Here is a 26,875-nt window from a genome sequence, read left to right as displayed (position 1 = left end):
ACATTTCAAATGCTATCCCGAAAGTTCCCTATAACTTCCCCTCACCCTGCTCCCCTACTCACCCACTCCCACTTCTTGGCTCTGGTGTTCCCCTGTACTGGGGCATCTAGAGTTTGCAAGACCAAGGAGCCTCTCTTACCACTGATGGCCGACTAGGCCATCTTCTGCTACATATACAGCTAGAGACACGAGCTCTGGGGGTACTGGTTAGTTCATATTGTGGTTCCACCTATAGGGTTGCAGAGCCCTTTAGCTTCTTGGGTACTTTCTCTAGCTCCTCCATTGGGGGCCCTGTGTTCCATCCAAAAGCTGACTGTGAGCATCCACTTCTGTGTTTGCCAGGCACCGGCATGGCCTCACAAGAGACAGCTATATCAGGGTCCTTTCAGCAAAATCTTGCTGGCGTATGCAATAGTGTCTGCGTTTGGAGGCTAAGTACCTTTTCCCTCAGGGCAGCCCTATGAGATAGATATCAATCTCCTCGCATGAGAAAGGAGGGCACTAAAGATCTTGCATTATAAATGTGTGCACAAACACACTTTGCACCTGTTCTACGTGGGTTTTTACAATTCCCGAAGAAGAGCTACAAACCTGTCAAAAGTGACCATGAGACATCCAACAACAATTTGTCCTTCATTTTATGATTTACTTATTGTATGCATATGCACTATGGTGTGTGTTTGTATGTATGTGGGCGTGGGTGTATCTCCTTACACCATGTGTGTCCAATTCTCAGGGATTGAATTCATGTTCCCAGGATTGGTGGCAAGGTCCTGCCCACGCTAAGGCATCTCACTGGCCCTTGCACCAATTCTTTCAGGTTTGGAAATCTCTTAACATTCTGATTTGAATTGCAGGTTGAAGGTTAAACTCATTCTTACTCATTGCAATAGGCAGAGTTGTCTAAATGAATTTAGGAGTGGGACAGTTCAAAAGTTGTATACTGGCCAGGAGCTCACATGGCTCACTTTCTCTGCCCACAGGAAAGCATGTTTGTCTTGGCAAAGGCATTGCCCACAGTGAATTGTTCTTTTTATTCCCTACCATCCTCCAGAACTTTCCTCCCAACAGCCCCAGTCCCCACTTATCAACTCTCCATGCCCTGTGATCTGTGCTAATGGACTCTATATAAAGTCTGAGTTCTATGTCTATAGACGTGCCTAATATGTATGGTTCAGGTAAATGGAATTAAAATAGTGCGTAATCTTTGGTGTCTCGTGCCTTTACTTCACATAATTTAACTTAGTTTTCTGTATCCTATAGGCCACAGTCACACACCTTCGTGGGCCTTTCTCATGCTCTTTCTTAGCATCCTCTTCCTGCAACTTCTGTCTAGGCAGAGGCCTCCTCAGCCCATGGTCCCTTAGCTGCTTGTTTCTGAACACTGACTTCAGATTCCTGTAGGTTCTCTTTAAATCTCCCAAGAATTACACCAATGCCTGCATTAATAAGGGTTCTCTAAAGAAACAGGATTGATAGCATCAATCAGTCAATCTGTGTGTGTGCGTGTATGTGTGTGTGTGTGTGTGTGTGTGTAAAATCAATTACTTATCTATTTATCATCTACCTATTATTACACTGGCTTTCAGGCCATGGCTGGGTAGTACAACAATGACTGTTCATAATAGAAAGGCTAAGAATTAGGTAGTTGTCCATCCATGAGGCTGTAAGTCTCATCTGTCTCACACAGTGCTACAGTCCTGAAAGATGCCTGTAGATTAAGTGCCTGTTGCAATCCAGAAGAAGTTGGATATAGTATCAGCCAAGTGAAAGGTTAGACAAACTTGCCAGGGAGAATGAGGGCAGGCAGGCAAAAATTCTTTACTTCTGCCTCTGGTTCCAATTCAAGGTTAGCCTCTCTCTATTTGTATACATGTATGTCCTACATCTATCTCTTTTTGTCTCTCTGACTAGGTCTGTTTCTCTGCATCTCTCTTTCTTTTTTTTTAGATATTTTCTTCATTTACATTCCAAATGCTATCCCGAAACTCCCCAATACCCTCCCCCTGCTCTATACCCCAACCTATCCACTCCTACTTCCTGGTCCTGGTATTACCCTGTACTGGGGCATATAAAGTTTTTAAGATCAAGGGCCTCTTCTCCCAATGATGGCTGACTAGGCCATCCTCTACTACATATGTAGCTAGAGACATGAGCTCTGGAGGTACTGATTAGTTCATATTGTTGTTCCTCCTGTAGAGTTGCAGACCCCTTCAGTCCCTTGAGTACATTCTCTAGCTATTCCATTGGGGGCCCTGAGTTCCATCCAATAGATGACTTTAAGAATCCGCTTCTGTATTTGCCAGGCACTGGCATAGCCTCACAAGAGACAGCTATATCAGGGTCCTGTCAGCAAAATCTTGCTAGCATATACAATAATGTCTGGGTTTAGTGGCTATTTATGGGAAGGATCCCCAGTTGGTGCAGTCTCTGGATGGTCCTTCTTTCCATCTCTGCTCCAAACGTTGTCTCTGTAACTCCCTCCATGGGTATTTTGTTTCCCATTCTAAGGAAGAACAAAGTATACACACTTTGGTCTTCCTTCTTCTTGAGTTTCATGTGTTTTGCAAATTGTATCTTGGGTATTCTAAGATTCTGGGCTAATATCCACTTATCAATGAGTGCATATCATGTGAGTTCTTTTGAGATTGGTTTAACTCACTCAGGATGATATCCTCCAGACCCATCAATTTGCATAAGAATTTCATCAATTTATTGTTTATAATTGCTGAGTAGTACTTCATTGTATAAATGTACCATATTTTGTGTATCCATTCCTCTGTTGAGGGACATCTGGGTTCTTTCCAACTTCTGGCTCTTATAAATAAGCCTGCTATGAACATAGTGAAGCATGTGTCCTTATTACAAGTTAGAACATCTTCGGGATATATGCCCAGGAGAGGTATTGCTGGATCTTCCAGTAGTACTATGTCCAATTTTCTGAGGAACTGTCAGACTGATTTCCAGAGTAGTTGTACAAGCTTGCAATCCCACCAGCAATGGAGGAGTGTTCCTCTTTCACCACATCCTCACCAGAATCTGCTGTCACCTGAATTTTTAATCTTAGCCATTCTGACTGGTGTGAGTTGGAATCTCAGGGTTGTTCTGATTTGCATTTCCCTGATGATTAAGGATGTTGAACATTTTTTCAGGTGCTTCTCAGCCATTCGGTATTCCTCAGGTGAGAATTCCTTGTTTAGCTCTGTATGCCATTTTTTAATGGGGTTATTTGATTTTCTGGAGTCCAGCTTCTTGAGTTCAATGTATGTATTGGATATTAGTCCCCTATCGGATTTAAGATGGGTAAAGATCCTTTCCCAATTTGTTGGTGCCCTTTTTGTCTTATTGACAGTGTCTTTTGCCTTACAGAAGCTTTGCAATATTATGAGGTCCCATTTGTTGATTCTCAATATTACAGCACAAACCATTGCTGTTCTGTTCAGGAATCTTTCCCCTGTGCCCATATCTTCAAGGCTTTTCTCCACTTTCTCCTCTATAAGTTTCAGAGTCTCTGGTTTTATGTGGAGTTCCTTTATCCACTTGGACTTTAACTTTGTACAAGGAGATAAGAATGGATAAAATCACATTCTTCTATATGATAACCGCCAATTGAGCCAGCACCATTTGTTGAAAATGCTGTGTTTTTTCCACAGGATGGTTTTAGATTCTTTCTCCAAGATCAAGTGACCATAGGTGTGTGGGTTCATTTCTGGGTCTTCAATTCTATTCCATTGAGCTACCTGTCTGTCATTGTACTAGTACCATGCAGTTTTTATCACAATTGCTCTTTAGTACAGCATGAGGTCAGGCCTGGTGATTCCCTCAGAGATTCTTTTATTGTTGAGAATCATTTTTACTATCCTAGATTTTTTGTTATTCCAGATGAATTTGCAAATTGCCCTTTCTAACTCTGTGAAGAATTGAGTTGGAATTTTGATGGGGATTGCATCAAATCTGTAGATTGCTTTCGGCAAGATACCCATTTTGACAATATTAACCCTGCCAATCCATGAGCATGGGAGATCTTTCCATCTTCTGAGATCTTCTTAGATTTCTTTCTTCAGAGACTAGAAGTTCTTATCATACTGATCTTTCACTTCCTTAGTTAGAGTCACACCAATGTACTTTATATTATTTGTGACTATTGTGAAGGGTGTTGTTTCACTAATTTCTTTCTTAGCCTGTTTATCCTTTGTGTAGACAAAGGCCACTGATTTGTTTGAGTTAATTTTATATACAGCTACTGTACTGAAGCTGTTTATCAGGTTTAGGATTTCTCTGGTGGAACTTTTAAAGTCATATATATATTCTATCATATCATCTGTAAATAGTGATAATTTTACTTCTACCTTTCCAATTTGTATCCTCTTGATCTCCTTTTGTTGTCTAATTGCTCAGGCTAGGACTTCAAGCACTATATTGAACAGGTAGGGAGAAAGTGGGCAGCCTTGTCTATCCCTAATTTTAGTGGGATTGCATCAAGTTTCTCTCCATTTAGTTTGGTGTTGGCTACTGGTTTGCTTTGATTATGTTTAGGTGTGGGCCTTGAATACTGATCTTTCCAAGACTTTAATCATGAATGGGTGTTGGATTTTGTCAAATGCTTTCTCAGCATCTAACAAGATGATCATGTGGTTTTGTCTTTGAGTTTGTTTATGTAGTAGATTACATTGATGGGTTTCCATATATTAAACCATCCCTGCATCCCTGGGATAAAGCCTACTTGATCGTGATGGATGATCATTTTGATGTGTTCTTAGACTCGGTTTGTGTGGATTTTACTGAGTATTTTTGCATCGATATTCATAAGGGAAACTGGTATGAAGTTTTTTTCTTTGTTGGGTCTTTCTGTGGTTTAGGTATCAGAGTAATTGTGGCTTCATAGAATGAATTGGGTAAAGTACCGTCTGTTTCTATTTTGTGGAATAGTTTGAGGAGAATTGGAATTAGGTCTTCTTTGAAGGTCTGATAGAACTCTGCACTAAACACATCTGGTCCTGGGTTTTTTTGGTTGGGAGATGATTAATGACCACTTCTATTTCTTTAGGGGAAATGGGACTGTTTAGATCATTGACCTGATCCTGATTTAACTTTGGTACCTGGTATCTGTCTAGGAAGTTGTCCATTTCATCCAGGTTTTCCAGTTTTGTTGAGCCTTTTGTAGTAGGATCTGATGATGTTTTGGATTTCCTCAGGTTCTGTTGTTGTCTCCTTTTTCATTTCTGATTATGTTAATTAGGATACTGTCCCTGTGCCCTCTAGTTAGTCTGACTAAGGGTTTATCTATCTTGATAATTTTTCTCAAAGAACCAGCTCCTTGCTTGGTTGAATCGTTGTGTATTTCTTTTTGTTTCCACTTGGTTGATTTCAGCCCTGACTTTGATTATTTCCTGAGGTCTACTCCTCTTGGGTGAATTTGCTTCCTTTTTTCTAGAGCTTTTTGGTGTGCTGCTAGTGTATGCTCTCTCTAGTTTCTTTTTGGAGGCACTCCGAGCTATGAGTTTTCCTCTTAGGAATACTTTCATTGTGTCCCATAAGATTGGGTATGTTGTGGCTTCATTTTCATTAAACTCTAAAATGTCTTATCCCTTTCTTTATTTCTTCCCTGTCCAAGTTATCATTGAGTAGAATGTTCCTCAGCTTCCACATGAATGTGGGCTTTCTATTACCTATATTGTTATTGAAGATCAACCTCAGTCCATGGTGATCTGATAGAATGCATGGAATAATTTTAATATTTTTGTATCTGTTGAGGCTTGTTTTGTGACCAATTATATGGTCAGTTGTGTAGAAGGTACCAGGAGGTGCTGAGAAGAAGGTGTATCCTTTTGTTTTAGGATAAAATGTTCTGTAGATACATGTTAAATCCATTTGTTTCATAATTCCTGTTAGTTTCAATGTGTCTCTGTTTAGTTTCTGTTTCCAGGAACTGTCCATTTATAAGGGTGGGATGTTGAAGTCTCCCAGTATTATTGTGTGAGGTGCAATGTGTGCTTTGAGTTTTACTAGAGTTTCCTTAGTGAATGTGGGTGCCCTTGCATTTGGAGCATAGATATTCAGAACTGAGAGTTCCTCTTGAAAGATTTTACCTTTGATGAGTATGAAGTGCCCCTCCTTGTCTTTTTTGATAACTTTGAGTTGGAAGTCGATTTTATTCAATATTAGAATGGCTACTCAAGCTTGTTTCTTCAGACTGTTTGCTTGGAAAATTGTTTTCCAGCCTTTTATTCTGAGGTAGTGTCTGTCTTTTTCCCTGAGGTGGGTTTTCTGTAAGCAGCAAAATGTTGGGTCCTGTTTATGCAGCCAGTCTGTTAGTCTAAGTCTTCTTATTGGGGAATTGAGTCCATTGATATTAAGAGATATTAAAGAAAAGTAATTGTTGCTTTCTGTTATTTTTGTTGTTAGAGTTGGCATTCTGTTCTTGTGGCTGTCTTCTTTTTGGTTTGTTGAGGGATTACTTTCTTGCTTTTTCTAGGGCATAATTGTCCTCCTTGTGTTGGAGTCTTCCCTTTATTATCCTTTGAAGGGCTGGATTTGTGGAAAGATATTGTGTGAATTTGGTTTTGTCATGGAATATTTTTGTTTCTCTATTTTTGGTAGTTTACAGTTTTGCCAGGTATAGTAGCCTAGACTGGCATTTGTGTTCTCTTAGGGTCTGTATAATATCTTTCCAGGATCTTCTGGCTTTCATCGTCTCTGGTGAAAAGTCTGGTGTAATTCTAATAAGTCTGCATTTCTGTGTTACTTGACCTTTTTCTCTTACTGCTTTTAATATTCCATCCTAATTTAACGCATTTGTTGTTCTGATTATTATGTGTCAGGAGGAATTTCTTTTCTGTTCCAATCTATTTGGAATTCTCTAGGCTTCTTGTATGTTCGTGGGCATCTCTTTCTTTAGGTTAAGGACGTTTTCTTCTATAATTTTGTTGAAGATATTTACTGTCCCTTTAAGGTGAAAATATTCGCTCTCATCTAGACCTATTATCCTTAGGTTTGGTCTTCTCATTGTGTCTTGGATTTTCTGGATGTTTTGAGTTAGGATATTTTTGCATTTTGCATTTTCTTTGATTGTTGTGTCCATGTTTTCTATGGAATCTTCTGCACCTGAGAGTCTCTCTTCCACCTCTTGTATTCTGTTGCTGATGCTCACATCTATGGCTCCTGATTTTTTTCCTAGGATTTCTATCTCCAGAGTTGTCTCCCTTTGGGTTCTATTTATTGTTTCTACTTTCCTTTTTAGATCTTGGATGGTTTTGTTCAATTCCATCACCTGTTTGGTTGTGTTTTCTTGTAACTCTTTAAGGGATTTTTGTGTTTCTTCTTTAAGGTCTCTACCTGTTTAGCAGTGTTTTCCTGTAATTCTTTGGGGGATTTTTGTGCTTTCTCTTTAAGGGCTTCTATGTATTTAGCAGTGTTCTCCTATATTTCTTTAAGTGAGTTATTAATGCCCTTCTTAAAATCCTCTACCAGTATCATGAGATTTGATTTTAAATCTGAATCTTGCTTTTCGGGTGTGTTGGGGTATCCAGGACTTGCTGTGGTGGGCGTCCTGGTTTCTGATGATGCAGAATGGTCTTGGTTTCTGTTAGTAAGATTCTTATGTTTGCCTTTTGCCATCTGGTAATCTCTGGTGTTAGATGTTCTAGCTGTCTCTGGTTGGAGCTTGTTCCTCCTGTGATTCTGTTAGCCTCTGTCAGCACTCCTGGGAGCCCAACTCTCTCCTGAGTCCCAGTGGTCAGAGCACTCTCTGCAGGCAAGCTCTCCTCTTGCAGGGAAGGTGTCCAGAGTTCTGGGTCTCAGCTCTGCCTCCTGGCTGAGGATGAAGGCCCAAGGAACCCTGTCCAAGAAGCTCTGTTGCTTCTGAGGCCACTTGCTCTCCTGCTCGGACTGGTCTCTGAGAGACCGGGGATACAAGATGGCACTCTCACCTGAGTCCCAGGGTTAGAACCCTCTCTGGAGGCCGACTCCACAGTGATCCTAAGATCCTGGGTGTGCTAGGGTGCCTGCAGCATGGAGAGTCCTCTGGGGACTGTAAGACCATCTTCAGAGTTCGCACCCAAGGTGGTGTTGGGCTGGTACCCACTGGAAAGAACCCCAGCCGCTGGTTGGGCAGGTTTCCTGTGTCCCTGTTCCTGCTGGCCCAAGCCCCTCTGGGTTGTTTTGGAACAGATGTTGCATTCCACTCACCAGTGATCCCAAGATCCTGAGTGTGCTAGGGCACCTGTGGCATGGAGAGTCCTCTGGGGAACTTGGGACCCTCCACCCAGTTTGTGCCCAAGGTGTTGAGGGGCTGCATCTCTCTTTCACACTCACACTCTATTCTTTCTCTGCTGCTGCTATTTGATCAGTAGTAATTTCCCATATCAAAGCTGAAGCCCAAGCTGCCAAAGAATTTCAGGCTGGGAACAGCAAGTTGATGTTTATCACACAAGAACCCTACTCATGGTACTGATTTTCTGCATTAGTTCCTGTATTTGTCACTGTGGTTAAATATCTGATCAGAAGCAAATGTTTAGAAGGATTTATTTATGGCCAGTTTCATGGCAGAGAGGCATGGTAGCTGGGAAGAAGGTAGCATCTAGGAAGGAGAGACAGGGGCTGGGAGGGAGGAGGTCCTTGAAGTAATCTACTTCATTCTGCTAAGTCTTCCATATAAAGTGTATCAGAACTTCTTTAAAATACTGTTCATTAGAGATCAAGCATTGAAACACATGGAATCATGGGAGATATTTCACATTCTTCTTTCTTTCTTTTTTACTTGTTCTTCTCTCTTTACTTATTCCCCTCTTTCCATTCCTTTCAGTTTTATCCCATACCTCTCCTCTCCCCAAGATCCACTGCTGCTCTGTTTTCCCAATGATAAGAGCAGGATTGCTAGGAATATCAACCAAACACAACATGACATGAAGCTATAAAACTAGGTACAAACCCTCATATCAAAGCTGAATGAGGCAAGCCAGTAGGAAAAGAACTGGTCCTAAGAGCAGGCAAAAGAGTGAGAGACACCCTCTCTCCCATTTAACCATGGCACTTTGTGAATAGATTGATGACAGTATTATAGGAGTGTGTCTTCTATGGGCATGCTCAGGGTCCTTTTTAGCACTCACAGTCTTAGGCACACTTGCTTGCCCCTTGTGACATGTTATAGTGCAGCAGCAAAGGCCTCACCAGGTACTGGTAATGTGTTCTTGAGAATACCTGCTTCTAAAATTTTTACTAATCATAATCACCTAGTCTATTGCATTCTGTTTCAGGAGAAATGAAGCAGACTGAGACAGGCTCTGCATCCTCCAGTGCAGAGTCTATGAGGGAACAGAGACACTGTCAGAGAGGGATAGCAAAAGGAAGGTCAATGAGCTTCATGTGCCTTGAAACAGCCAGGAGGAGGCAATCGCCATTCACAGTGATCAGAGACCTAGAGGTTCCAACTATTTCTCTTTCGGGCTGAAGCCTCTCTCTCTACCTGACAGCTGAGCCTCATCATGCCTGTATCTCTTTCTCCCAACCCTTCTTCTTTTGCTCCCCATTTGTGGCTGTTACAGGTTAGATAATGCAATGGGGACTCTGGAGAAGTCACATCTGCACTGGGGTTGGTGTTTGTACAAACACAGTGAGACTCACACAGTAATATGCAAAACTCTACTTCTAGTTCTACCACTAAGAATGTACAGAGTAGATCCACAATGCAAGAATATACTTGTGATCTGTGCATACATTGTAAATCTTAATATTCAGGAGGCAGAGGCAGGAAGTTCTCTGAGTTGGAGGCCAGACTAGTCTATAGAGCAAGTAACAGGACAGTCATGACTACACAGAGAAATCCTATTTTTAAAAAGCAACCAACAGCCAGGCATGGTGGCACACACCTTTAATCCCAGCACTTGGGAGGCAGAGACAGGCGAATTTCTGAGTTCAAGGCCATCCTGGTCTACAGAGTGAGTTCCAGGACAGCCAGGGCTATATAGAGAAACCCTGTCTCAGCTAAGAGAGAGAGGGTTGGGCCAGAGAGAGAGAGAGAGAGAGAGAGAGAGAGAGAGAGAGAGAGAGAGAGAGAGAGAGAGAAAGAAAGAAAGAAAGAAAGAAAGAAAGAAAGAAAGAAAGAAAGAAAGAAAGAAAGAAAGAAAGAAAGAAAGGGGAAAAAAGCAACCAACACACACAGACAGACAGATGGACAGACAGACACACATATACACTTGTATACATGCAAACATATCTAGAGGAACAGAGAAGACCATGCATACACATTCAATCTGGCAATCAATTTGGCCATTTCTCAAAATATTAGGAATAGTTCTACCTGAAGACCCAGCTATACCACTTCTGGGCATTTACCCAAAAGATGCCCCACTATACCACAGGGACACTTACTCCACTATGTTCATGGCAGCTTTATTCATAATAGCTGGAAACTGGAATCAACCCAGATGTCCCTCAACTAAAGAATGGATACAAGAAATGTAGTTCGTTTGCTCAATGAAATACTATTCAGCTATTTAAAACAAAGACATCAAGAATCTTGCAAGCAAATGGTTGGAATTAGAAAATATCATCCTGAGTGAGGTAACCCAGACTCAAAAGGACACACATGGCATGTACTCCCTTATAAGTGGATATCAGCCACTTATCAGTAAAGGAAGTCCATGCTACACACTAAAGACCCAAAGAAGCTAAAGAAGGGAGGCCCAAATGAGGATGCTTGAATCTAACTTAGAAGGGGGAATAACATAGTCATAAGAGGTAGGGAACTGGGTGGGAGAGTGGATGAGGAGGGAAATGGGGGGATGTTTGGGATCTGGTATGGGGAGAGACAAGAGAGAGGGCCAGAGGGTAAGGAGAATGAATGGAACTTAGCACCTAATGGGGGTAGGGATTAGGGGAACCTTTAGGATGTATCAGAGATCTGGAATGGGGAGGTTCTCAGGAATCTATGGGGGTGATTTTAGCTGAGACTCCTACCAGTGGGACTATGGAACCTGAAGAGGACACCTCCTGTAGCCAGGCAGCATCCCCAGGGGACGAATAAGGATATCAACCCACCCTCAAAACTTTCAACTCAAACTTTGTCCTATCTATAAGAAATGCAGGGAGCAAAATAGAGTTGAGACTGAAGGAATGGCCAACCAATAGCCAACCCAACTTGAGACCCATCCCAAGGATAAGCACCAATCCCTGACACTACTAAGAATACTCTACTGTGCAGACAGGAGCCTAGCATAACTGTCCGCTGAAAGGCTCCACCCAGCATCTGACTGAAACAGATACAGATATCCACAGCCAAATTTTGGACAGATCTCAGGGACTCTTATGGAGAGTTGGGGGAAGGATCAAGGGTCATAGAGGAGATAGAAATGTCACAGGAAGACCAACAGTCAACTAACCTGGAATCTGAAACACCAACTATACATGGGTTAGACCTAATTAACACACACACATACACACACACACACACATGCACGCATGTAGCAAATGTGTAAGTCTGTCTTCATGGGGGTTCCCCAACAACTGGAGTGGGGGCTGTCCCTAAAGTTGCTGCCAATCTGTGGATCTGTTCTCCTACCTGGGCTGCCTTGTCTGGCCTCAGCAGGAGAGGGTGTGCCTAGCCCTGCAGAGACTTGATGTGTCAGGATAGGCTGATACCTAGTGGGGGCCTCCGCCCTCTCAGAGAAGAAGGAGATGGAAAGATGAGTGGAGGGACTAGGGGGAGGAGGGATATCAAGGAGAAGGCATTGATCAGGATGTAAAATTATTTAAATAATTAAATAATAAATAAATAAATAAGTGAAAAAAAAAGAAATGTTCCTTCACATATGCAGCACACACAGGTCCATGCCTGAGTAAATAAACAGATAAAACTGAGCTGGCAAGTGCAGAAATCAAAATATGTTCCTCTTAATGCCCTTTTGTCCTGTGTATCTATTTCATGATGTCATTGCCAACATCTAGGGTTGAGGTAAGGAATGGGGAGTGAGCAGGTCACCAGCAGCCCAAACAGGAAGTATGGGTGCTCACACACCTGGACAATGATGAGAAAGAGGCGGGAATAGCTGGAGTTGCATAAGTGAGTAGGAAGGCAGGTTCACCATAAAAGATCCTGCTGGAGTGTGCACTGAAGTCAGAAGTGATTAGACCAGGACTATGGAATTCAGTGTGCTGCTCCTTCTCGCTCTCGCCACAGGCTTCTTGTTATTCTTAGTCAGCCAAAGTAAGCCAAAGACCCATGGTCACTTCCCACCAGGACCTCGTCCCCTGCCCTTCTTGGGGAACCTCTTGCAGATGGACAGACGGGGCCTTCTGATCTCTTTTATAAAGGTGAGCCATCCACAGGGCCTGAGACCTGTGGGCTTTGCCCATGTTTGCTCTTGGAGGTCACTCAGCAGGAAGAGCAAGGAACTCCTTCCAGGCTGTAGATTCAGGTGGGAAGGTCACTGAGTGAACGGTGACATGCTGTCTCATAATGATGGTACTCAGATGGACAGGCAAGTCTTCCATTGTTGGAACTGTTGTGGACACTGTGCTTAGAACACGAGAGGTGTGAAGGTGTTGAGGTATAAGTGTGTAGTTTCACTCCTTGGAGCTTGTCTTTTCTAGAAGAGAAAGAAAAATGTCAGAGGTATCAACTATAGGTTTTGCTCCTGCCAACAAAAGAGATTAGCCTGAGGTGTTCCAGGACAAAGAGGAGAAGGGTGGGAGGTGAGGTGAGTAGGTGGATAGGTAGGTAGGGCTAATCAGATATAAACACCATGCACTATACAAGCTAAGGACACTGGCACTGTCTATACCAGTCTCTGTATTGTTGCTTCACAAGTGGTACTTTGTGTTAAATTATCACTTGTTCATAATAATCAATGTGCAATAATCAATGACTATCCATGACCTGGTGGCCCATTAAGAGAGCAGATATAGTGGTAGCAATCCCAACTTCTTGCCCTCCTTTGGTTTTTAACAGATCAGCCACCTGGATTCACTGGCATAATCATTCATTTATATTTAGCTTTCGAGACAAGGTTGCCCCACTTTTCCCAGGCTAATCACAAACTCATGATCCTCCTTCAAGTTTTATATAATATCTTTTATCTGATCTGTAGATTGTTCTTTCACTGTTCCATAAGGTATGGTGCTGTGACCCCACCTAAAATTATAAATACATCAACATCAAACATATAGAGTTTTTTCATAGAACTATTCCCAAAACAACATGTGTGCTGACCATTTCCACAGCATCCTCATCAAGAGGATGAGGGTGGGTTATTTGCAAACATGCACCTTCTATTCAAGGGCTTTCAGCACTGGAAGGTTTGGATATTCCTGGTACCAATTCCCTAGAGATGCCCAGAGATGATTGTACTGCCAGATAGTTTCCTGATCTGTACTGTAGACATGCTTGAAGTTAGGACCACCAGCAGGGGTCATTCATTTTCCCTCCCAAGTAAGTAACCCACTGAATGGGTCAGGGCCATTCTCTCTGACTGTTTTCAGGAGGCATGGTATTTAGATAAGATGTCGGGAACTGCTGGCCAGACTGAAGGGTGTGTTCATAGGTCTATATCTACATCTGTATCTATATTCATATCTATATATAGATCCATATCTATTTATTTTGCTTTGAGATAGGGCCTTAGGTAGCCCAGGAAGGCCTCCAACTGGATACATACCCAAACATAACTACTCATTATATGGCCTCTCCCTCCTCAAGGTTGAGTTTATAGTCATGTGTTTAGAGCCCTACTCAAACTCTACAGTTCTGGTGCATTGATTAGAACATGCAGCCAATAGTGCAGACCTGCTGGGTAGTGAAATAACCCTTCAACTCTTAGGTCCTCAGAAGGTGAAGGATGGCCAGGAGAGGATATGCCTATTTATCAATCTGTATCTAAGCATTTTAACGGTTTAACAACAATGTCTGTGCTGACTAGCCACAATCCTGGTGCCCTTATGGTTTGGCAGCTTCAAGAAAAATATGGAGATGTGTTCACAGTACACCTGGGACCGAGGCCCGTGGTCATATTGTGCGGGACAGACACCATAAGGGAAGCTCTGGTGAACCAAGCTGAGGCTTTCTCTGGCCGGGGGACAGTTGCTGTGCTTGATCCAATTATTCAGGGATATGGTGAGATATGGGACAGGGTGAAAAGGAGGATGTGACCCAGGAAGGTGAATCTGAGGGGTGGGATCCAAGCCATGGGAAAGGACTTGGGATTCTCTGAACTTCCAATGTGACCCAACCTCCCATGTTTCCCCTACTTTCTTAGGTGTGATCTTTTCCAGTGGGGAACGCTGGAAGACCCTTCGGCGATTCTCTCTGGCCACCATGAGAGACTTTGGGATGGGAAAGCGGAGTGTGGAGGAGCGGATAAAGGAAGAGGCCCAATGTTTGGTGGAGGAACTGAAGAAATACAAGGGTGAGTCTTGGAGAGTGGGCATAAAGAAGATATGAGGGCACAACCAAAGAAAGACACAAGGGTAGAGAAAGACAGTAGAGACAGAAGAGAGATGAGGGCATGAAGGGTAGATAGGGATAAATGTGGAGAGAGAAAAATACAGAGACATGAAAAGAAAAGTGAGGTTTATATTATCCACAAATATCTCAGAGACATAGTTTAACCATGCTGGTCACTTGTATATAGAAAAATCAATCTTTGAATTAATTTTATCTGTCAATTGGGTGTGATTGGTATATACTTGCCATCTTAGAACTCAGAAGGCTGAGACAAGATGGTCATGAGTTAAAGGCCAGTCCTGTCCACATTGTGAGGTCCTGGCCTAGACTGTTGTTGTGGGTGAGTTGGAGAATGCTTCTAGTACCATATATAGTTGTCATGGTGGGGTGTGGCTGTAATCCCTGAAGTCCAGAAGTGGAGGCAGGATGTTGACATTTTCAAGGTCATCTTCTACTACACATAGAGTTCAAGACCACCTTGTCCTAATCTTCATCATGCCCTCCCTACCCCACAATGGTCTTAGCCCCATTGTTCTCAACCTTCCTAATGTTATGACCCTTTAATAAAGTTCCTCATGTTGTGTTAACTCCTCAACCATAGAAAAAATTTTTGCTACTTCATAACTGTAATTTTGCTACTATTAGGAATCATAATGTAAATATTTGTGTTTTCTGATTGACTCAGGCATTCCCTGTGTTGTTTGATCTCCAAGGGATCATGACCCACAGGTTGACAACCACTGGTCTTAGTCAAAGGCAAATACAGAGCTTAGGTAAATGAAAATGAAGAAAGCAGGAAGAACTGCAGACATGTTCAAAGCAGAAACTGTGATTTCTCCTTGTTCTTGTGCTGATGGGAATCAGTGAGCACAGAGACTCATGGGAGTTGTAGTTTGGTAGAATTCTCAGGCACTTCTGGGTCCTTCATGATTCCAGGGGCAACTTGGAGACACAGACCTTGATTTGTAGCTCCCTTTTTTTTCACAGCAGGCATTTGCAGTCTCTTATTGATGTTTCTCAGGAGAGCTGAGGTGATGGCAATGCAGAAGCAGGAGAGGAAGAAAGATGCAGAGACTGGGGAAAATGGCTGGAGAGACAAGTCATAGAGATCAAGGATCCAAAGGAAAACAAGTTTTAAGGCTGAGAGTGAAACTGACTAGCCTCAGAGAAGGCTCTACAGAGAATCAGAGACTACAGACAAGCCAGCTCCAGGGAGAGAGCAAGAAGGGCCCAATATTGTTGGACAGACAACAACCACCAGGGTCCATGACTTAACCTGGCCTGCAAAAGACAGCAGGTCCTGATGGCTTCTGAAACACCACAGAGCCAGAAGTCTGAGAAGGGATGATGACTGGTAGATGGGAGTGGAACCTGCAGGGCTTGTGCTTGTGAATCCATACAGGCAATCCCCGAACCTTTCTCTGTCCTTTCCTGCCACTGGGAATTAACTATCAGCTCAGAGTCAGAATGGTGACCAGGGAGGAGGTACATTGTAGAGACTAACTATACATGCTGTCCCTTGTAGAATTATGGAGTGACCCACGTCTACTCTGCCACAGGGCTCAGGCCACTGGTGGAGGCAGGACCTGGGAGTTTTGACTGCACTTAACCCACATAGGTGGGTGTCGGGCTATGGGGAAGCCACAAGACACTGTTCCAGGGGATGGGGGAGCATAGTCTGAGGTGCAGGACAGCTGGAGCTGGCTTGGGGATCCGTGGCCCTGCAAGGGTCATCTGGTTCTCAGGCTCTTGAACACCGACAGGAGCCTCGGAAGAGCTGAGAACAGAGTGAGGACCCACAGCCTGGATCTAACCCAGGGCCAAAGGGGAAAATAGGGGAGAGCTCCATCTGGGTCCTGTGGGGAGGAGTCCTTGGTTTGTCCAGTGGACAACTGGTTTGTCTTGGTGGAGCACTGAGAGGCCTTCTGTGGGAGATTAGATGGCTGGCTCTTTAGGCGAAGGCCTGGTCCATTGCTCCCTATGGTGGATCCCAATGAAAAGAGGCAGTTCATGGTTTTAAATACCTTTTGCAGGAAGGAGTGTCTGGGAAGGGGAGTTTATTGGCTAGGCCTCCAGGCCTTTAAGTATCTCATTAAAATGGAGATCTGTCTTGAGGCTATGTCACCTGTGGTCATTTTTTCTACTTGTGGAGGGGCTTAGGGCATTGCCCTTACATAACTGATGGCCACAAATCTATGGAGGGCTGCAGTATCTATGGGAGCCTAGTATTTAGGAGCATGGCAAACCACCTACCGTCCCTGCAGGGTCACCGGGGTTTCCAGCCTGTGCTCAACCAAGAACCAGGCTGCCTTTCACAGTCCTACAGTCCCTCTCAGCTCCTGGGGGTCTGAATGCTGACCCCAGTTGTGAGTAGCTGTGTTCTTAGTGAACTTAGCTTCCCACTCTGTATGCTAACAACACTGCATCTTATGTCCGATATCCTGAGGAAATTAAATAAAATGATGCATTCAGTGCTTAGAACAGGGCTTGGTCCATCATATGTGCTAGTGAGGTTAGCTGCTGTTGCTGTTCTTTGAGTAGTGAGTGATGTCAGCAGCCTCACAAGATGGAAATAAATTCAAATATCCCCATGGTCCTATATCTCTTGTCTCCTGTCTTGCCTCCTCATCCTCCAGGAGCCCCTCTGAACCCCACCTTCTACTTCCAGTGCATCGTAGCAAATATCATCTGCTCCATTGTCTTTGGAGAGCGCTTTGACTACAAAGACCACCAATTCCTGCATCTGCTGAATCTGATCTACCAGACATTTTGGCTCATGAACTCATTGTCCAGCCAGGTCAGTGGGTGGGAAAAGAGGAGCATCCAAGGCAGAGGAAACAAGAGATTGCTTTGTAGGTGAAGGAAGGAGTGTCTGAGGGCTGGAAGAAAGACAGAGACAGCATGGAGAAATAAAGGGGTTGAGACCTGGAGGCAGGGAGGGGGCATGTTTAACAGGTTAGAGAGACTTGAATGTAGAAATACAGAGCCATCCATACATGAAGAAAACAATGATGTGTTATGAAGATGTAGTTCAGAAGACAGAATACTGTTTTTATGCATGATCCCCTGGGCTCATCCCCAGCACTATATATCCTGGGTTTGGTGGTATATCAAACATGAAATTCCAGCATTTGGCTGGTGGGATCAGAAATTCAGGGTGATCCTTGGCTACATATTGAGTTTAAGGTCAGTCTTGCTAAAATGAGACCCTGTAACCCCCTTCCCCGACCCACAAATTAAAACAAAGACAATTTGGCAAAGGGACTTGGGAAGGAACACAGAGGAAAAGAAAAGAGAGATACAGAGAATGTAGGACAAAGGTTAGAGACAATTTGGAGCTACAGTTCAAAAGCATGCATGTGTATGGTATACACATACACACACACATATATATATATACATATGTGTATATATATTTATATATACATATATAGTATATGCACATATATAACACACTCATATATATAGTGTATGTGTGTGTGTATATATACATATACATATATATATGCATATATATATGTGTATATATATATATATATATATAGTGTGTGTGTGTGTGTGTGTGTGTGTGTTACTTCATGAAATCTGAGTACCTAAGATCACTGCCCACTTCCTGTGACCCGAAAGGTCCACGTGACCCACTGAGTCTCTCCTTCTTGCAGGTGTTTGAGCTCTTCTCTGCCATCCTGAAGTACTTTCCTGGTGCCCACAGACAAATCTCCAAAAACCTACAGGAAATCCTTGACTACATTGGCCATAGTGTGGAGAAGCACAGGGCCACCTTGGACCCCAGTGCTCCACGAGACTTCATTGATACCTACCTCCTGCGCATGGAGAAGGTTAGTCCGGCATGGATGAGAGAGGGGGTGAGTGAGAGTGAAGGATGGGGATGTTGTCAGAGAAAAAGGTGGGAGGGGACAGAGGATGGTGAGGAGAGGAAGAAACAGAGTGGAGGAGATGCAGAACATCTGGGAGGAAAGGGAGGAGAAAGTGACATAGAGAAAGAGAAGGGGTGTGGCTGGGGATGAAACACAGGTCAAAGAATGAAAAGCAGACAAGACCACAGAGTCTGGAGAGAAGGCTCATGTTAGAAACCCTGTCTGCTATGGCAGATGACCCGAGTTCCTTTCCCAAAACCTATGTTGGGCTGCTCATAATCATATGTAACTCCACCTCTATGGACTCCAATGCTGTCTCCTAGCTTTTCTGACAAACACAGACACATAGACACATAGAGCCACAGACAGATAAACACACACAAATACAAACACACAGATACACACTCATACACACACACACACATACACACACACTGCAGACACCCACAGTCACATACACATAAATATTCATAAAATAAGAGACAGAGAAGTGAAATTCTAAAGAGCAAAGGAGTCGAGTGAAGACTGAATGAAAGAGGCTAAGAGCTAATGAGACAAGTGGTGTGAACTGCTGAGGGGACACATGCCCAGTGGTCCAGATAGTGTGAGACATAAGCACAGTAACTAGAGAGGCACATGCTTCTCACTGCAAGGGCTCAGCCACCCCTGATCCTCCCTTCTCTCTTCCATCTGGAACCAGGAGAAGTCCAACCACCATACAGAGTTCCATCACCAGAACCTCGTGATCTCTGTGCTCTCTCTCTTCTTTGCTGGCACCGAGACCACCAGCACCACGCTCCGTTACAGCTTCCTGATCATGCTCAAGTACCCCCATGTCGCAGGTGCACCATGAGTGGACAGTTGGGGGATCTTCAACTCTCTTTTGGCTGCACGGGTTTGTGGGGGTGAGAGACATGGGCCTCTTACATCTGGAGCTCTGAAGGCTTTGTTTGGTTTGCTCTAAACTAAAGCAGTGCTGTGGTGGTATGTGAATGAGCAATCAGCTGACCTGTTTTCTGTTGTTTCCTCCTATCACTTAAAGATTGATCTGACTATCAATTCAGCCTTCCTCCCCTCCTTCTCTCTTTCTGTATTTACATCCATCCATCTGGCCATCCATCAATCCAACCCTCCTTCCCTCCTCTGTCTTTTTGTATTTGCATCCATCCATAAATTAAACCTTCCTTCTCTCCTCTGTCTTTCTGTCTCTACATACATACATCAATTCAACCTTCCTTCCCTCCTTCTGTCTTTCTGTCTTTACATCCATCCATCATCTATCTATCCATCCATCCATCCACCCATCCATCCTGTCCTGCCTCCTTTCCTTCTGTCTTACATCCCTCCATGCGCTCATCTTTCTATTCATCCACTTTTCATCCATTCACCCATTCTATTCACTACCTGGACATCTATTGTCCATACATACATCCATTTTTCCACCCATCCATCTATAAGTCTATTCACCTACTCATATCGTCACCTGCCTATATTTATATCCATAGATTATTAATCTTTGAAGCACCTGCCCATCTTCTTCATATCCATAGATTATTAATCCTTGATTTGTTCATCTCAGATTCACACAAGGATATGCCTTTCATTCATTCAGTTGGATTAATCAACTCATGAGTTTTATTCTTTGATCAGGTATTTGACTGGCCTATTGTTACTGATTCATTGGTCCATTGAAATATGAATCTTTTCATTCCTTAATCCTTCCAGCTGGCCTTTGAATTCACCCTTCATGTGTCCACCATTCCTACATGTATCCATTTAATACATCTAATAACTCACTCATTTCTCTGTGAGTTTATTTATCATCCACTACAGCTTTAATTCCTATATTAATCTTCATTAAATTTAACATTCGATTGATCATTGATGAGTTCTGTTCACTATTTTTGTATTTATGAACCAATTATTAATTTTAATTGATTAATATCACAAGTAATAGGTGGAAAATGCACATCTTATTTCCATCACTCATCAATCTTTCCTTTTATTAACTGGCTCATCCATTTCTTGGTTGGCCTACATCCACACATTTTAAACTTTTAAAAATGATTTGAAGTTATTGTGAGCCTGCCTCCCACAGCTCTATGGAGACATGAAAGGAGAACTTTGTGTATTGTGTTCTCTCCTTCCACCTACACATGGGCTCTGGGTGTCAAAGTCAGGCTGTCAAGCTTTCAAGTCAAGTGCACTTATTAGCTGAACCATTTCCTCAACCAACATATTCATATTTTATATGTAGTTACACATACAGTAATTAACTTCCCTTTTATTTCTGAGGACATAACATCAAATTATTAGCCTACATGTTAAAATTTATTTTAATTTTATGTGCATTTGGTGTTTTGGCTGCATATATGTCTGTGTGAGGGTATCAGATCACATGGACCTGGAATTACAAAGAGTGAGCTGAATTGGGTGCTGGGAATTGAAGCTGGGTCCCCCAGCAAGCAGCCAGTGCTCTTAAACATTGAGTCATCCTTCCAGCCCCTGGATTTTTAACTATGAATTCCCTGCAAAGATGGGTGTGTGTTTGTGTGTGTGTATCTGTGTCTGTGGGTGTCTGTGTCTGTGTGTGTGTGTCTGTGTGTGTCTGTGTAAACTTACTCCACAATTGTGTCCAGTAATGCTTGAGTGAATGGGGCTGAAGGACCATATTGCACAACAGCCACCTTTAACTCTTTTATCAACTTGAAATCCAAGGTTTGGATTCATCCATTTGTATGTAGGAATACATCCAATTGTATGTAGGAATACAATTGATAACATTCATTACATTCTTGCCATTTCCCCCTCCAGCCCTTACTGCAAACAAACAGTAGAAATGGCTCCTTATTGAGGGTTTTCCTTTTCTCTCTTTCACAAGCAAAGCTGGAGCTTGCTGAAAAGAGACTGTAACAGACTCTGTTTGGAGAGACAGATCCTTGAAAGAAGCACAGGTGTGTGCTCCCAAAAGGGCACTGTGTCTTTCTCAGCAGAGTTTCCTTGCTCTGAACTGTTCCTGGGTTATTGGATCCCAGAAAACAGGGTCACTGTGCATCTCTTCCAAGAAAGGGACACTGTCTATTATCTCTTCTTTCTGTGCAGAGAAAGTCCAAAAGGAGATTGATCAGGTGATCGGCTCACACCGGCCACCGACTCTTGATGATCGAACCAAAATGCCATACACTGATGCAGTCATCCACGAGATTCAGAGATTTACAGATCTCGCCCCGATTGGTCTACCACACAGAGTCACCAAAGACACACTGTTCCGAGGATACCTGATCCCCAAGGTGAGATCAGCTGCCATTCCTCATTGCTATTCCATCCATAAACATACTCAACTCTGCTAATCACCAAACTCATCCTGTCTGTGATTTCCCAACATTCTGTGTTTCTTAGGAATTGGCTATTTTGCATATGGAGTCAGAGCATGTTAACATCTATGTATCTTGTAATGTCTCCTAGAACACTGAGGTGTACCCCATCCTGAGTTCAGCTCTCCACGACCCACGGTACTTTGAACAACCAAACAGCTTCAATCCTGAGCACTTCCTGGATGCCAATGGGGCACTGAAGACAAATGAAGCTTTCATGCCCTTCTCCACAGGTGAGACAGACCTGTGCTTCCTTTCCCAGACACTAGAGGGCAGGCCCACCCTGAGACACAAACAGCAATAGGGTCCTGTTTAATGAGTTTCTCCCAGCTGCCTTGCCTGAACCACCCCATTCACCTTGCTACAGCCCCATGAGGGGAGTCTTGAACTAAAGAATCCTAGTCAGGGGGACTTTTTGGAGGAGTATTTAAAAGCCTCTAAACCCAAGAAAATTCATTTTCTTAAGAAGCAGCAGCAGAACAACCAACACCATCTATGCATGCTGCCATGAACTTGGTTGGGTCTTGACAGCTGAGGAGGCGTTGACTTTATCTGTGAGCAATGGGAAGATGGCACATGTCTTGACACACTTGCCCCTGATTGCATTAAATACTCCTTAGCTTGTTAAATTGCAAAAGAAATCAAAATCATGGCCATCTATTTGAGCAAAGAATCCATTCATAATGGTTAATATCCTGAACCAGAAAAAAGTTCAGAGTTACAGCAGACAGTAGTGTTAATCAGAGGTGAGCCATTTGGTTCTGAGCATATGGATATAACCTGACTTATACCAGCTACACTCTTCTCTTAGTTGGCCATGTTGTAGTAGTTGGCAGCCTGGGATTGGTTGCTGCTGTGTTTGGCTGTGATTCAGTTATTTGCTAGCAGAATAGTTACTTTCTGGTGCACTATAACCTCAATACAGTTTGCAATTCACCACTAATGAAGTTAGGTTAATGTTTGGTTATGTATATGGGCAGACTTGTGCCAAATTGAATTCATTTTAACAGGGTCTAGCCATGAAAAACTCTATCTAGACAGATTCCTTATCTTTGGAGATAAAGGAAAGTCCAAGAAAGAACTCCTTAGACCTTTTCATTCTGTGGTGATGATTGAACCTAGGGTTTGCTAATGTTAGGTAGGGGCTCAGCCACTCCCCCAGCCCCTCACTAGGGGATTCTAGGCAGAGAGAGGCTTCACCACTGAGCCACACCTCCGGGCCCAGTCTAGAGTTGAGTGTCTTAGTAAGTTCAGTGACTCAGGGCTCAACTCTACCCTGAAATAGCCAATGTATTGGATTTCTCCACTATTTAATCTTTATTCAGTGTGGGGACAAAAAATCGGATAAAAGTGAATGTCTCCATTCCATAGTTGTAAGTTTAGAGGGAGACAAGAAGGCTAGAGACAGAGAGTAGATGATAGAAAGATAACAAAATTCAAACAGGAGGCACAGGGAGACTAGAACAAGTTGTACTAGTCAACATTATCTGTCAATGTGCAAACACAGAATTACCTAAGAAAAGAGCTTCAATTGAGGACTTGCCTATATTAGCATGCTCTGCTCCTTGACTGTTAACTGATATGGGAAGGCCTAGCTTATTGTGAGTGGCATTAGTCCTTGTTTGAGGCCCTGAAAAAGAGGCAAGATCGAAACTGAGCTCCATGGAAGTAGACAGCATGCTCTGGACTGTGGATGTGGGGGTGGACAGCTGTCCCAGCTCTTGTTTCTTTGACATCTCTGGCATGACAGTCAGTCTTCTGAAATTGTAAGTCAAAGAGAGAAAAGATAGGCGGTGGAAAGAGAAGTGAAGAGGTAGAGAAAGAGAGGGGAATAGATGAGGAAAGGGGAAAGAGGAGATAGGAGAAAAAAGGAAGGAGAGGGAAAGAGGGAGGGGAGGGTGGAGAGAGCGGTGAGAGGGGGAGAAAGGGAGAGAGAGGAGAGGGGGAGAAATGGAGAAAGAGGGAGGGGAGAGAGGGAGAGAATGAGTAAAAGGGGAGAGAAGAGGGAGGGGGAGAGGGAGAAAGAGGGGAAGAGAGAGAGGATAGGCAGGGGAGAGAGAAAAAATAATGGTGAGTTTAGACAAAAATAAGCAAAAAGGGGAAAGGTGAAAGAAAAATAATATCTGGTGGGTAAAAAGATACATGTTGAGTGCCCTGGCCCACAAGAAAAATAAATGAAGCCAAAAAGCGTTCGAGCCAAAGAGCCAATGACAGCTCCAGGCCTGGGGACATCGTATTGAGAGGGGGAGGGGGAGGGGGAGGGGGAGGGGGGAGGGGGAGGGGGAGGGGGAGGGGGAGGGGGAGGGAGAGAGAGATCATTAAGCTGTTCTGGAAAAATCTGGGTCACAAAACCGGTTCTAGGAGAATCATCTCAGAGAGCTACTCCATAAATTTCTATGCTCATGTCACCTAAATTATGGAAAGGGCATGCCCAAAGCTATGGGATGCTTTTCCTAAATACTCCCACACAGGCACAATTTCCCAACAACAACAGGCACAGGGGTTGTTGAGAAATGCCTCCTGCACCTCGAGGTCCTGGCGGGTGGGGGAGCAGAGGAGAGTTGCAGATTAAGAATCACTGAGGTATGGGCAGACTGTGGTGCCTGTGCACGGGGCTTTTAGGCTCCCATTGCTCCGTGGTTTCCATGCCTGAGATTACAAACCAGCAAGGGCTCCTCATTCCTCTGAGAATCTGGTGGGTGCCACAGACCCCTTATTACATGTAACCGCCCATTCTCAATCGTCTGAACTATTCAGATAGGAACTTGTTGAAGCTCAGTCGATCTAGGGCTGAGAACAGGAACGGGCAGGGCAGGGAGATCCAGAAACTTCTGCACTTCCACATAAACACACTACACCAATAGGAGCCTTTCTTCCTTTCTTCTTTTCTTTCTTTCTCTTCGCTCTCCTGTGTTCTTTCCCTTTTCTCTTCCTCCCACTTTCTCTCCTTCTCACTCACTCTTCTTCTATCCCCCTCTTCCCTTTCCCCCTCCCTCTTCCTTCTCTTCCTGTAGCTTTTTAAGATTGGGGGCGGGGGCAGGGGTTGTTGGTGTTGATCTTGCTCTACAGCCCAGGCAGTTTTGAGGTCATGACCCATCTCTGTCAACTTTCCCACGTGCTAGAATGGCAGGCATCCACCACCACATCTGGTTCATATGGAGTTTACCAGCCAGGTATCAGTTTAAGAGCCACTGCAAACAATAGCTTCATGAGCTGGCTGCTACTGTCCTCATGAGAGAAATTAAAAATCCTAAAGATATCATGTTATAAATGTTCACATCCACCCACCCACCTATTCACCCTCAACTCTAAATTGGTCCTAGCTTCCTCTGGGGCAATGGATGCTTTGAAAATCCAACTCTTACAAATGAATGCCAGCCATCCACCAAACATTTTACATGTCTTTTTTTTTTTTTTTTTTTTTTTTTTTTTGGTTTGGAGGGTTTCTTTATAGTCTCTTAGCATTATGGGTTAAAGGGTAAACTGAAACTTTTCATTGCAATGGCCACGGCTGTCTGGGTTTGGGGATGAGACAGTACAAAGGTTATATACTGTGAAGCTCACATGACTTGTCCTTTGTGCCCACAGGAAAGCGCATTTGTCTTGGAGAAGGCATTGCCCGCAATGAATTGTTCCTTTTTTTCACCACCATCCTCCAGAACTTCTCTTTGGCCAGCCCTGTAGCTCCTGAGAACATTGACCTCATTCCCAATAAGGGTGGTGCAACCAAAACACCCCCACTGTACCAGATTCACTTCCTGTCCCGCTGAATGGGCCAAGAGAGGAGAGTCAGTGGACTTCAGGTCCTCATGTGTCCCCATTTCCGTCCCCTGTGAATGGAATGGGAAAACCCAGTGAAGCGCCTTTCTTGATGTCTGGACAGAGAGACTTCTGGAGGCCATGGCTTGTTCTGAGTCACCTCTCTCATGCTTGTTAACAGTCATAGCCCCTACTTGCCGGAGCAATGTAGACTCCATGATCAGTGCTAGCGGACTAGAGATGCTCTCTCTTGAGTTGGCTCCATCATACTCCCACGTGTTGTGTTGGAGGGTCATGTTTGAGAATCCCCTTTATAGATGAGTAACAGGCCACATGATGACATTACACTGCTAGTGAGGGGGGGGGAACAAGATCACACTTTGAGTCTAGAAATCACCTCCCCTCCCCTTCCCTACTTATGCTTAAATTGAGATGAAATTCATATAATGAAGCTGACAACATTTTTTAGTTACATATTCTGAGACAGAGTCTCATGTAGCTCAGACCAACCTCAAAATCCTATATACATCCAAAAATGTCTTGAATTCTGGATCTGTTTTCCACTACTGGCATCATAGGCACATGGACCTATACCCAGATTTTAAGCTGACTATATCTTAATGTTTAGATTATAATGTCTTTTAATTTATTCAGAATGCTGTATGATTTCACTACCTAGTTCCAGGTATTTTGTCACATTTAACCAACACCACCCCAAGCCCTGACCTATTAAAAGATCAGTCCCTCATCCCTCTCTCCATAACCTCCCCCACATCTACCACCTACCCTGCCACACACAGTCTGACTTCTGTGTCAATGGACTGACCTGACTCCATGTGTCTTGTAGAAAAAGCAACAATGTGATCTTTTATGTCAGCTGTCCCTGCTTCTCAGGTCCCTGTACTGTGGGGGCCACAGTCACACACCTTCACAGACTTTTCCCATTCTCTTTCTTAGACAAGGATCTCCTCAGCCCTCAGGCCCTGAACTGAATGACTCTGCTTAGATTCTCCCACATTCCCCTGTAAGTCCTCCACGGATCTCACAAATGCACAAAGCCTTCCTCCCCAATCAAGAAAGAATCCCTGCTGTGATTTTGTTTGAGTGTGGGTTGCTTGCTTGTTTGTTGAGACAGATCTCACTATGTAGACCTTGTTTGTTGAGACAGATCTCACTATGTAGACCTTGTTTGTTGAGACAGATCTCACTGTGTAGACCTGGTTGGTCTTGAGCTCACTAACACCCATCTGCCTCGACCTCCTGAGTTCTGGGATTAAAGGTTTGTGCTGCCACACCGTGCTTAAACACTGCTGAGAGTTTTTGTTTTTCTGTGTTTGTTGTAGTGTGTGTGTGTGTGTGTGTGTGTGTGTGTGTGTGTGTTGGGGTTCGGTCTGCATGTATGTCCCTGCACCATATGAGTGTCTGGT

General features: G+C 43.6%; 1 protein-coding gene across 2 annotated transcripts; it reads left to right on the top strand.

Moving 5' to 3' along the window:
* Positions 1 to 12,135: 12,135 nt before the first annotated feature.
* Positions 12,136 to 25,459, top strand: LOC110298729 (cytochrome P450 2B19). 2 transcript variants are annotated; one of them, XM_021168140.2, is made up of 9 exons: positions 12,136 to 12,309; positions 13,945 to 14,107; positions 14,250 to 14,399; positions 17,074 to 17,234; positions 18,100 to 18,276; positions 19,016 to 19,157; positions 21,418 to 21,605; positions 21,781 to 21,922; positions 25,278 to 25,459. In XM_021168140.2, exons 1-9 carry the CDS (start codon positions 12,136 to 12,138, stop codon positions 25,457 to 25,459), a joined length of 1,479 nt encoding a protein of 492 aa, XP_021023799.1. The 2 variants fall into 2 exon arrangements, with proteins under 2 accessions (XP_021023799.1, XP_085697085.1); XM_085840959.1 differs by having other exon boundaries at positions 18,100 to 18,303; positions 19,019 to 19,157.
* The last annotated feature ends 1,416 nt before the right edge of the window (positions 25,460 to 26,875 follow it).

Source organism: Mus caroli, unplaced genomic scaffold (assembly GCF_978045245.1).
Source record: "Mus caroli unplaced genomic scaffold, Mus_caroli_1 scaffold_8, whole genome shotgun sequence".
NCBI lineage: Eukaryota > Metazoa > Chordata > Mammalia > Rodentia > Muridae > Mus > Mus caroli.
Note: the sequence above shows the minus strand (reverse complement) of the source record. Positions and strands in the feature narration are given on the sequence as shown.

Bases quoted from the DNA above. Each gene is read 5' to 3' on its own strand.
- LOC110298729 (XM_085840959.1), top strand. From the start codon at position 12,136: ATGGAATTCAGTGTGCTGCTCCTTCTCGCTCTCGCCACAGGCTTCTTG. The intron at 14,108-14,249 runs GTGAGATATGGG...CTACTTTCTTAG, and splicing joins TCCAATTATTCAGGGATATG to GTGTGATCTTTTCCAGTGGG. The intron at 21,606-21,780 runs GTGAGATCAGCT...AATGTCTCCTAG, and splicing joins GAGGATACCTGATCCCCAAG to AACACTGAGGTGTACCCCAT.